The 13,314-nt window shown below is 40.3% G+C and overlaps 1 protein-coding gene across 3 annotated transcripts in view; it reads left to right on the forward strand.

Moving 5' to 3' along the window:
• KCNMA1 (potassium calcium-activated channel subfamily M alpha 1) overlaps window positions 1–13,314 on the forward strand; it is a 655,726-nt gene that overhangs the window by 462,908 nt on the left and 179,504 nt on the right. For all 3 annotated transcript variants that reach the window (XM_070752010.1, XM_070752011.1, XM_070752012.1), the window contains exons 15-16: window positions 4,328–4,437; window positions 10,494–10,562. In XM_070752010.1, coding sequence (XP_070608111.1) covers window positions 4,328–4,437; window positions 10,494–10,562 — 179 coding nt within the window. The remainder of the gene's footprint in view (window positions 1–4,327; window positions 4,438–10,493; window positions 10,563–13,314) is intronic.

Genomic DNA, 13,314 nt, shown 5'->3' on the forward strand with positions numbered 1-13,314 from the left:
GAAGCAAAAACACCATCTGCGCAAGCGCAGATGGTGTTTTTACTTCCGCACCGCTACTTCGCTAAAAATCGATCATCGCGTGGGGTCCTGGAACGGAACCCTCGCGATGATCGAGGGTTCACTGTAATGACAATGATGATAATAATAATAATAATAATAATAATAATAATAATAATAATAATAATTATTATTATTATTATTATTATTATTATTATTATTATTATTATTATTATTATTATTATACAACATCCTCTCCTCCTTCTAGCACTGACTATGTTACCTAGTTGGATAGTTTTAAAAAATCTGGAAGCAAGCAACCCATCTCAACGATCACCTCACAGATTGAATGTCATAAATAGATCTGAATGAATGAAATATTCTTACTGAATACTTTGTTCTGTACAAAGTTGAATGTGCACAACAGCGTGTGAAATTGACTGTCAATCAGTGTTGCTTCCTAAGTGGACAGTTTGATTTCACACAAGTTTGATTGACTTGGAGTTATATTCTGTTTTTTAAGTGTTCCCTTTATTATTTTTTTTGAGCAGTGTACTTTTCCCGTATCACATTATAGTTTCCTTTAAGCATGTGGAACCACGTTGATCAAGCGACAATAATGTGATTGTCCTACCATGCTAAGCTATAAATCATAGTTCATAAATCATAGATGTTTTGTTCACTTACCGGACTAAGTCAAAACCAAACAAGGCAAGTTCAGCATAATGCAACCTAACTAGCTAATTCGTTGGCTGCAGGCTTTTCTATTATTATTATTATTTATGAGGTACTTAGGCCTGATTCACTAAGTACAGGATGCGAGAACAAGCAAGGCCGGGAGAAATAATCCCAGTTCTTAAATGAGCCAGAAAGGTTTGTAATAAATTCAGAGGTGGTTTTAAAACAGCCTTTCGCAAGACGGGAGAAACAATTGCTTGCTTTCCTTTTATGAAAAGACTTCAGATCAGATGAGCCCTGTGACTGCTGATATTAAATGCATTAAATCAGGGGGTCCCCAAATTTGTCAACTTTATAGATTTCAACTCCCAGAATTTTCCAGCTAGCTATGCTGGAGAATTCTGGGAGTTTATTTTATTTATTTATTTATTAGATTTGTGTGCCGCCCCTCTCCGAAGACTCGGGGCAGCTAACAACAATAAAGAAGACAATGTAAACAAATCTAATATTAAAAATAATTTTAAAAAACCCAATTTAAGAAACCAATCATACAAACAAGCATACCATGTATAAATTCTATAAGCCTAGGGGGAAGGGAAAAATTTCAATTCCCACATGCCTGATGACAGAGGTGGGTTTTAAGGAGCTTGCGAAAGGCAAGGAGGGTGGGGGCAACTCTGATATCTGGGGGGAGCTGGTTCCAGAGGGTTGGGGCCGCCACAGAGAAGGCTCTTCTCCTGGGTCCCGCTAAATGACATTGTTTAGTCGAAGGGACCCGGAGAAGGCCAACTCTGTGGGACCTAACCGGTCGCTGGGATTCGTGCGGCAGAAGGCGGTCCTGGAGTTGACGTCCACAAGACTTAAAGTTGCCAAGGTTGAAGACCTCTGCGTTAAATCCACTGTTTCTCTACAATATTGGCTAATAAAGTTGTAAGAACAACAGTGGATTTCATTTCAGCCCAAAGGTTTCGGCTATAAAATTTCTGTTTGTTTTGTTGCATAAACACATTCAAGAATATAAATTTATTTTTATTAAGTATTCTAGCTGAAGAAGATAGATGCGCTAGTTTCTTTTCAATATCATGGACAGGGGCCCCAGATTTTATCACTGTTTTGTTTTGGGGGATATTTTGTGTGTGTGTGTGGTTGTAGTAGGAACAGTTGATAAACAGTATTCCTCAAATGTCTTCGGATAGTTCATAAAACAAATCTCTTCTGCTTGTAAGATGATAAAACATGGCCAAACTTTATCGAAGTGTTAAAAAAAATCAGCTATAAATGAAAAGTTTGAAAAGAATAGGCTACTTTAAAGGGTTTTGTTGTTGTTATTATTATTAAACAACACAACCATAAAAGTGAGCTACAGCCTTATAACTTAAGATGGATAGCGATTCTTATCTGAAAACCGTGTTCCACTGGGACCTTGGGAATATCTGGGTTAGCATCTTGCCTGTAAATTTTGCAACTTTGCAAAAATGAGAAAACGAAGCCGGTGCTTCAAGCTAATGTAGTGCAGACTTTGATAACGATTGTTATCGTTAATCTGAGCAAAACTACAGTTGTTTCGAGGCATTATATAAACATGATTTTTGAGTGTTATGTGAAGTTCCTAGAAAGGTATCTTATGTTGAGCTCACAGTTTCAAAGCTGCTGTGCTCCTGGGAGAATTGTTGGCCAAGAGAAGGCAACCAGAAGAAGGTTGCTCTAACCGCTGGAAGGTGAACCAGCCCATGTCTGAAGAAATAATAAATACAGTGGTACCTCATGTTACGAACGCCTCTTCTAACGAACTTTTCAAGATACGAACCCGGTGTTTAAGATTTTTTTGCCTCTTCTTCCAAACTATTTTCACCTTACGAACCCAAGCAGCTGCTGCTGGGATGAAGGAGGTTTCTTTTTTTCCCCTTTTTTGAATAAAGAAAAGGGAGGGGCTGCTTGGAGTAGGAAAGATTTTGCAGAGAACAACGTGCTTGCAAAGGCACTGAAAGGGTGTCTTTTTAAGAAAGAAAAGGGAGGGGCTGCTTGGAGTAGGAAAGATTTTGCAGAGAACAACGTGCTTGCAAAGGCACTGAAAGGGTGTCTTTTTAAGAAAGAAAAGGGAGGGGCAGCTTGGGGAAGGAACGATTTTGCAGAGAACAACGTGCTTGCAAAGGCACTGAAAGGGTGTCTTTTTAAGAAAGAAAAGGGAGGGGCTGCTTGGAGTAGGAAAGATTTTGCAGAGAACAACATGCTTTCAAAGGCACTGAAAGGGTGTCTTTTGAAGAAAGAAAAGGGAGGGGCGCCCCCCCTTGCCTTTCTTCCTTCCCACTCACCCTTTAGCCTAGCCTTGCTTCTTCCACCCGCCCCCTTTGGCTGCTCCTCCCTGCCCTCTATTCGCCTCCCTTCTAAAGTTTGGGATTTTCCTGAAGGATTTGCACGCATTATTTGCTTTTACATTGATTCCTATGGGAAACATTGTTTCGTCTTACAAACTTTTCACCTTACGAACCTCCTCCTGGAACCAATTAAGTTCGTATGATGAGGTATCGCTGTATATGTATGTTCGGAATTATCTGACCCAATTCATATTACACAAATGGAGTTTCTTTATTGTTCTGGCGGGCTCTCTGATAGGAGCCTCCAGAAAATTCAAGGGTACAAATTTCAGACACACACACGTTTGAAAATTAAAAACAATGTTCTTCATCACAAAAGTCAAAATAAACTAAGCACTCTTTTTGTATAGCAAAGAGCACTCTTCCCAAAACAACCGGGTAGTCTGTACAATTTCCCTTAAGCAGTCATTAAGTACTTAGCTAGCAGCTCTGAAGAAACTTCACACCCCTTCTTCTTCCAACAAAGTGAGACACACACACACACGTTGCTCTGCTTTGGTTTCAAAGGCGTGAAAAAGCAACAAAGTCCAGCACACAAGATTCCTGACGAAACTGAAACAGATATTCTTCCACAATGGCCAAACCCACATGCTGCTATTTATAGCAGCAGCCCTAATTACTGGAGCCCCACCCAAACACAGGTGGCCTCTCTTCTTTCCTGTAATATGTTCTTACTTGGTCTCTTCTACGCAAAATTCTGCGCTTGCATGTGTCCAAAATGTCAGCATCCGAATCAAAGGAAGATAAGGAAGATTGACTGCCTTGGCTGTGTGCCAAGCCCTCCTCTGCCGAGTCACTCCCACCTTCTTCTTTGTCCGAGGAATCTAAACTCTGAACTGATTCTGTCGGCAATAACACAGGCCTGTGACATGTTGAAGTTTCCCCTGCATCCACCTCCCCATTCCCTGGGGCAGGAGCTGGGCCAGAGCCAACCACAACATTTATTAAGTTAGCCTTCTCGCAAAACTTTTGCAACACTTTGAAAAGACGGATCAAACCGGCCCACATGGTATTTTGCCAGCAATATTTTTCACGAGACCTTTTTTCCTAAATATTGTATGTTCTTCTCTCCCCCCCCACTTTTGATCAATAATAAAAAAAGGAAAAGAGAAAATTATAAAAATTGAACAGGTCTAATTCAGAAGGTTGTTTTTTTTAAAGAAGCGTTAAATATATGTACCAACCTTAATTTCCTGCAAATTGATTTATGTTATTCACAGCCATTTCCTATTAAAAATGCACCTTTCATTTTTCTTCGTCTTCCCTCTCCATTCTAGATCGAAGAGGACACTTGGCAGAAGTATTACTTGGAAGGAGTAGCTAATGAAATGTACACAGAATATCTATCTAGTGCCTTTGTTGGTCTGTCATTCCCTGCTGTTTGTGAGTAAGTACTTTTGCAAGCACTAAGTCCTCTCTTTCGAAGACATCGTTGTCCTTTATCCTTAATCTGATGGTTGGCTAAAATGCTGAAAAACAATAGCAGCAGCACTTAGACTTATATACCACTTCATTGTGTTTTACGGCCTTTTCTAAGCAGTTTACAAAGTCAGCATTATGCCTCTAACAATCTTCGTCCTCATTTTATCCACCTCGGAAATGTTGGAGGTTGAGGCAATAACAATAGCACTTAGACTTACTGTATTTTTCGGAGGATGACGTACATTTTTCCTCCCTAAAAGAGGCTGAAAGTTTGGGTCCGTCTTATATTCTGAATGTAGCTTTTTCTAAGCTTTTTTTCCCTAGCCCTAACAAGGTGCTAATGAATTTCCCAGCTTCCTATTCCTTCTGAAGGTTTTTTTCAGTATTAAGTCTTTGCAGGTTTGTTTTCATTCCAACTCCCTCTGAAAAAGTCTTTCCCCTCATCTCTCTCTCTCTCTCTCTCTCTCTCTCTCTCTATCTATCTATCTATCTCTCATCTCTCTCTCTCTCTCTCTCTTTCTCTATCTATCTCTCTATCTCTCTATCTCTCTCTCTCTCTCTCTATCTATCTATCTTTCTCTATCTATCTATCTATCTATCTATCTATCTATCTTTCTTTCTCTATCTATCTTTCTTTCTCTATCTATCTTTCTCTATCTATCTATCTATCTATCTATCTTTATCTATCTATCTTTCTATCTGTCTATCTATCTATCTATCTATCTATCTATCATCTCTCTCTCTCTCTTTCTCTATCTATCTCTCTATCTCTCTATCTCTCTATCTCTCTCTCTATCTTTCTCTATCTATCTATCTATCTATCTTTCTTTCTTTCTCTATCTATCTATCTTTCTCTATCTATCTATCTATCTATCTATCTTTATCTATCTATCTGTCTGTCTGTCTGTCTGTCTGTCCGTCCGTCCGTCCGTCCGTCCGTCCGTCCGTCCGTCCGTCCATCCGTCCGTCCATCCATCCATTCAATTTTTATGCCACCCTTCTCCTTAGACTCAGGGCGGCTTACAACATGTTAGCAATAACCCCTTTTAACAGAGCCAGCCTATTGCCCCCACAATCCGGGTCCTCATTTTACCCACCTCGGAAGGATGGAAGGCTGAGTCAACCTTGAGCCGGTGATGAGATTTGAACTGCTGACCTACAGATCTACAGTCACCTTCAGTGGCCTGCAGTACAGCACTCTACCTGCTGCGCCACCCCGGCTCTATTTTCCCTAGTTTCTTCCCCCAAAACTAAGGTGCATCTTATACTCCGAAAAATATGGTATATACCACTTCACAGTCCTTTACAGCCGTCTATAAGTGGCTTACAGAGTCCTCATCTTGTCTCCAACAATCTGGTTCTCATTTTACTGGCCGCGGATGGATGGAAGGCTGAAACAATAGTAATAGCCCTTATATTTATATACTTCTTCACAGTGCTTTGCAGCTTTCTCTAAGTGGTATGCAATAAATGATGGACATTGTTGTTGTTGTTACTATTACTATTACCATTATTATTACCATTATTATTATTATTATTATTATTATTATTATTATTATTATTATTATTTTGGGATAACACTGTTAGGTATCATTCTATCCTGGGCCTACGCAGATTGAAAACAAAGAAGGAATCCACCTGCTGATATTTCAAATCAGTCTTTTTATATAGCAAGTATCATTTATACCAGCCAAATTCATGCGTGCGAGTTCTTTTTGGCAGCTTCTCAGTGAGCGGGTTAAAAGATAACAGCTCTGTGGCTAGGCTGCTGCTGACGATCAAAGCTAATTGCGCATTGCTTTATGAGATAAAGAATCTCCAGTTTCACTGACTTACAGTTACAGCTTTCCAGACTCTTCGTAGACAACGCACTTTTAATCCAAGGATTTTAGCAGGGAAATAACAGTTGGCTAGCGTAACTTGGCTGAAACCTCAAACATCGACTGACTCCATTGCAAAACGCTGAAACTCCACCCCAAATTTCTGCCACCCTTAAATATCTATGGGGAGTGGTCAATAATTCCCTAAAGTTAACAAACTATAAACTACTTCCTTTTCCCATACAAGTATTCTTGTCTTTTTCTTAGTCTTCTGAAGCAAAGGTTCATGGTCCTCCACCTCCTCCTCTGTCAGACCCTACTGTCATTGGCATATCTACCACATCTGGTGGTCCTTCAGGTTTATTTATTTATTTATTTATTAGATTTGTATGCCGCCCCTCTCCGAAGACTCGGGGCGGCTAACAACAGTAATGCTCTCTACATGGGGCTACCTTTGAAAAGTGTTCGGAAACTTCAGATCGTGCAGAATGCAGCTGCGAGACCTATCATGGGCTCTCCTAAATACGCCCATGTCACACCAACACTCCGCAGTCTGCATTGGTTGCCCATCAGTTTCCGGTCACAATTCAAAGTGTTGGTTATGACCTATAAAGCCCTTCATGGCAACGGACCAGAATATCTCTGGGACCGCCTTCTGCCGCACGAATGCCAGCGACCAGTTAGGTCCCACAGAGTTGGCCTTCTCCGGGTCCCGTCAACTAAACAATGTCGTTTGGCAGGACCCAGGGGAAGAGCCTTCTCTGTGGCGGCCCCGACCCTTTGGAACCAACTCCCCCCAGATATCAGAGTTGCCCCCACCCTGCTAGCCTTTTGTAAGCTCCTTAAAACCCACCTCTGTCGTCAGGCATGGGGGAATTGATACTTTCCCTCCCCCTAGGCTTATAAAATTTATGCATGGTATGCTAGTATGTATGATTGGTTTCTAAATTGGGGTTTTAAATTAACTTAAATATTAGATTTGTTTACATTGTATTACTATTGCTGTGAGCTGCATACAAATCTGATTAATAAATAAATAAATAAAACAATGTAACAAATCTAATATTAAAAAAAATCTAAAAAAACCCCCGATTTCAGAGACCAATCATACAAACAAGCATACCATGTATAAATTTTATAAGCCTAGGGGGAAGGGAAAAAAATTTCAATTCCCCCATGCCTGACGACAAAGGTGGGGTGAGCTTGCGAAAGGCAAGGAGGGTGGGAGCAACTCTGATATCTGGGGGGAGCTGGTTCCAGAGGGTCGGTTCATCCCTGTTTATTTATCCCTCACTCTCTCTGCATCAGCTGGCAAAACCACTGGTCCAGGGTACCAAGATGGGCCTGTCTCATCCTCCTCAGAATCTATCATTACCAGAGTTGGTTGAGGACTACTTACAACAGGTGTGATATATGTAGGTGCCAAATTATAATTTTTATGCATACACATATTTCTACCTGTCTGTAACTGATTTGAAGATAAGAATACAGTAGAGGGGTTATATTAATTACATTTTCATACACCAGTTCCAATCGATAAAATTTAAGTATCACTCCATTCCAGCACTTAGAAATTTCTCGGAGATTACAAATTAGCTCTTTGATGAAAAGGGATTTGGCTGTCATAAAAACGGATTTAAAAATTGTCACGTTTCTCATATTTTGTTTTCTTTGGGGCCAGCTTTTATAGCGATGTTTTTCAAGATCCACTTTTTCCAATGTTCGGTGCTTTTGAATCCCATTCTGCCAGTGAATAAAACTGACTTGTAAATTAATTCATCATCATTGTTAGGGTTGGCAATCGTTTGCAAAGGTTTATCACTGCCCCATTAACAGTCAACATTAACATTTCCCAGGGCTACTTATAAATTCTAGCAGATGTAATCCAATGTCATCAGCTAAGCATAAAATTTGGAATGGCTTTTGTGACATTTTGCAAGATAACTCTATGCCTCCCACAGGGCCCGATTGTCATGATAACGGCTCTGTGGATGTTGAAAGTCAATCTTCAAACAATTGTTTTCCGTGGCCCTCGCAAAAAAAAATTCCCTATGTTGATTACTATCTATTTTATCTAACATTAGGTATAATCATAAATTGTTGCTTGTATCCTTAAGATTTTTATTAATATTGATTAATATTAATTGCTTAGTTGACCCCTATGGCAATCATTAAGTGGTGTACCACATGGTTCTTGACAAATGTATCTTTTCTTTTATGTACACTGAGAGCATCTGCACCAAAGACAAATTCCTTGTGTGTCCAATCACAATTGGGCAATAAAAAATTCTATTCTATTCATAAAGGAAAAGAGTTAATGAACCCAAAGAGCCAGGGTGGCGCAGCAGGTAGAGTGCTGTACTGCAGGCCACTGAAGCAGACTGTAGATCTGTAGCTCAGCGGTTCAAATCTCATCACCCGTTCAAAGTTGACTCAGCCTTCCATCCTTCCGAGATGGGTCAAATGAGGACCCGGATTGTTGGGGGCAATAGGCTGGCTCTGTTAAAAAGTGCTATTGCTAACATGTTGTAAGCCGCCCTCTGAGTCTGCGGAGAGGTGCGGCATACAAATCTAAATAATAATAATAATAATAATAATAATAATAATAATAATAATAATAATAATAATAATAATATTATAAATGCTCTAAATGCTATTGCTATCGACTCGGCCTTCCACCCACCTGAGGTCGGTAAAATGAGGACCCAGATTGGACCAGAATATCCCCAAGGACTTCTCCAGCTCTGTTTGGTGAATTGATTGCTTTCATTCATCTATTTATTTATTTTATTTTGTCTCATACATTATGTAATATGTATGTAATAATACAAAGTAAAATACATCAACAGAAGAATAGAAGAAAAGATGTTAGGAATAATAATCATTGGGAATAATAGAGTTCATATACATGGAGCTAGTAGAAATATAAGCAAACCGAGTTGGGGTGGCGCAGCAGGTAGAGTGCTGTACTGCAGGTCACTGAAGCTGACTGTAGATCTGCAGGTCAACGGTTCAAATCTCATCACCTGCTCAAGGTTGACTCAGCCTTCCATTCTTCCGAGGTGGGTAAAATGAGGACCCGGATTCTGGGGCAATATGCTGGCTCTGTTTTTAAAAAAGTGCTATTGCTAACATGTTGTAAGCCGCCCTGAGTCTAAGGAGAAGGGCGGCATAAAAATCGCATGAATGAATGATTGAATGAATGAATGAATGAATGAATAAATAAATAAATAAATAAATAAATAAATAAATAAATAAAATAAGAGAGACATTAGGACACTGGATGGAAGGCATGCTGGTGCAGTTATGCACCATTATCTAATGAAATGCTTCACATAAAGATACACAGAAGCACAAATGTGACACCTATTTATTACACCATGTATATCTATGTTCAAAATGAACCCGTTAAAATCTCATGCTTCATAGTTAAAATAGATGTGAAGACAATCTATAGCTGTCATTTCTGCTTTGGGAAGAATATAAAGATAAAATGCATATGGGGGAAATGGTTTCAGAGCATGGGTGAAATGCTACTGGTTTGGGTGTACCGGTAATTGCGGCCGCTGATGGTTCAGAAAAACATTGGTAGTGGCAGCAGTGTGAGCCTCCGTCCACCCATCTGGACATCGCCGTTTTCTTTTTTTTAACCCGCGGCGCATGCTCAAAGCCTGCTCTGCATGCACAAAGCCCTTCGCACATGCGCAAGGGTGAAAAAGCATGTGTGATGGTGGCGCATGCAAGGCGCATGCTTCTGAACCAGTAGGGAAGGTAAGTAGATTCCACCGCTGTTTCAGAGAGTTATCAAAGCATTATTCCTATAATAATTGAGATATTTGCAGCCGGATAAACGTAGAGAACTTCTGTTAATATATTTTGTTGTTACTAAAGGTCGTAAAGACTTTGACCAAAATTGAGGAGTTGCAGGCAAAGAGCTAACCCGTATTTATATATACTGTAGATCCATGTTTCCCAACCTTGGCAACTTGATATCTGGACTTCAACTCCCAGAATTCCCCAGCCAGCATTCGCTGGCTGGGGAATTCTGGGAGTTGAAGTCCAAATATCTTCAAGTTACCAAGGTTGGGAAACACTGCTGTAGAGATAATTTTAAAGACAACAGCAAAGCACTCATGATATCGAAAGAATAAATAACATATTCTGGTTTTGTTTTCTCTTCCTCTGTTTTCTTTTTTGGCAGACTGGTCTTTGCAAAGCTAAAGCTTCTAATGATAGCCATAGAATACAAATCGGAGAAAGGGGAAAGCCGGTATGTAACCATCTATCAGAACCTTTTCGTAGTGCATCTTTGATTATTTGGCCTGCTTGGATTTCTTTCTTTCATTCTTTTTCTTTCTTTCTTTCATTCTTTATTTCTTTCTTTCTTTTTTCTTTCTTTCTTTCTTTCTTTCTTTTTCTCTTTCTTTCTTTCTTTTTTTCTCTTTTTCTCTTTTTCTCTTTCTTTCTTTCTTTCTTTTCTTTTCTCTTTCTTTTTCTTTCTTTCTTTTCTTTCTTTCTTTCTTTCTTTCTTGATGTTTGGATGGGTGTTTATATTTATAAAAGAATTTTATATTCCAGGCACCTTTGACATCATGGTGCGCACTTAACATACCCAATCAAAGGGCAACTTCATGCCTCAAAGGCCAATAAAATTGATGAAACACATGGTTTTTTAAAAAATGTAAATTGCCCTGAAACCAGTCTCCTGCATTAAAGACTGTAAGTTCTCAATTAAAATGACACCTAGGCAGAGTTGATGAAGGACAGCTTAGAATCCCAATTCAGAATTATCCCTCCTTGATAATTCTACACAACTGCAATGCAATACTACACAATAGAATACTACACAATACACTCTAACCAAGGTAAGTATTTCCAAGTGATGTATATAACTCTATACATAGGATTGCTGCAATTGGAACCCTATGCAAAGGTTGGCTTGAAAGATCATAGATAAAGTTACACAGTGGTACCTCTACCTACAAGCGCCTCTACTTATGAACTTTTCAAGATAAAAACTGGGTGTTCAAGGTTTTTTTGCCTCTTTTCAAGAAGCATTTTCCACTTACAAACCCGAGCCTCTGAAATTGTAACCAGAAAATGCAAGGAGAAGGCTCTGTGGGGCCTCTCTAGGAATCTCCTGGGAGGAAACAGGGTCAGAAAAGGTGGGAAGAAGCCTCTGTGGGGCCTTTCTAGGAATCTCATGGGAGGAAATAGGGCCTCCACCCTACCTGTGGTTCAATGGAATCAATGTAAAAGCAAAGTGTTTGATTGGCCCTGTTTCCTCCCAGGAGATTCCTAGAGAGGCCCCACATAGGCTTCTCCCCGCCTTTTCCGGCTTTGTTTCCTCCCAGGAGATTCCTAGAGAGGCCCCACGGAGGCTTCTCCCTGCCTTTTCCAGCCCTGTTTCCTCGCAGGAGATTCCTACAGAGGCCCCACGGAGGCTTCTCCCTGCCTTTTCCGGCCCTGTTTCCTCCCAAGAGATTCCTAGAGAGGCCCCATGGAGGCTTCTCCCCGCCTTTTCCGGCCCTGTTTCCTCCCATGAGATTCCTACAGAGGCCCCACGGAGGCTTCTCCCTGCCTTTTCCGGCCCTGTTTCCTCCCAAGAGATTCCTAGAGAGGCCCCATGGAGTCTTCTCCCCGCCTTTTCCGGCCCTGTTTCCTCCCATGAGATTCCTAGAGAGGCTCCACGGAGGCTTCTCCCTGCCTTTTCCGGCCCTGTTTCCTCCCAGGAGATTCCTAGAGAGGCCCCACGGAGGTTTCTTCCCACCTTTTCCGGCCCTGTTTCCTCCTAGGAGATTCCTATAGAGGCCCCACAGAGGTTTCTCCCCACCTTTTTCAGCCCTGTTTCCTCCCAGGAGATTCCTAGAGAGGCCTCACGGAGGCTTCTCCCTGCTTTTTCTGGTTACAGTTTCGGAGATTGTAAGTAGAAAATGGTTCTTGAGAAGAGGTAAAAAAATCTTGAACACCCAGTTCTCATCTAGAAAAGTTCATAAGTAGAGCTGTTGTACTACTGTGTACGCATTCAGAAATGAACATAATTCTAACAAAGAATTCAGTGGTACATTTGAGGGGTCCTTTGTGGTTTTCCTACAGACCTTTCATGACCCAAAATAGTTGACATCATCAATGCAAGTCATCAGGTCATAAAAGGTCTACCAGAAAACCACCAAGCTTAGAGAGTACCAAAGACTCCGCATTTCAACCCTGAACTACAAAGATTCTCCTTGAATGGTGCAACTACATTTGTCAGCCATTTCTGACATCCCATCACAGTTTATCTTGGCAGAACTGGTGGAGCTTTGACCTACTGATGGGGCTGGGAAGCACTTTGAATCATCCGAGGAAGCAAAGCCGAGTAGAAAATGAGGAGAAGTACTTTAGGCAGCCTGAAATAGATCCTTGAAATTCAACATCTCAGATGAAGGGTTTCTAAAACCGAACTACTTTGCTTCCCCTGCATATAAAGATAGGCTAACATCAGATGTAATTGGAGCAGAGATCAGTTCTGTGACACCTAATTTGCCTCCGTCATTTTTAAAAACAATTTCCTCTTCCCAGTTATTGATTGATTTTGCCCCATGTCAGTTTTTTCCCACTTCTCCAATATTTTTTTAAATACGTACTTCATAAAAACCCAAATTCAAATTTCTTAGTTATGCCGAGGGTTATTATAGCAATAAAAACCTGTGTTTGTCATTTGCATCTCTTTTAAGAAACAATATGCCAAAATATATATACAGTGGCATCTCTACCTACAAGCGCCTCTATTTATTTATTTATTTATTTTTATTTATTTATTATTTAGATTTGTATGCCGCCCCTCTCCGCAGACTCGGGGTGGCTCACAACAGAATAAAACAATTCATAACAAATCTAAATTATAGTTTAAAATATTTAAAAACCCCATTTACTAAACAAACATACATACAAACATACCATGCATAAATTGTATATGCCCGGGGGAGACGTCTCAGTTCCCCCATGCCTGACGACAGGTTCTTTTCTAGATAAGAACCGGG

The sequence above is a fragment of the Erythrolamprus reginae genome, chromosome 5 (assembly GCF_031021105.1).
Source record: "Erythrolamprus reginae isolate rEryReg1 chromosome 5, rEryReg1.hap1, whole genome shotgun sequence".
Taxonomy (NCBI): Eukaryota; Metazoa; Chordata; class Lepidosauria; order Squamata; family Dipsadidae; genus Erythrolamprus; species Erythrolamprus reginae.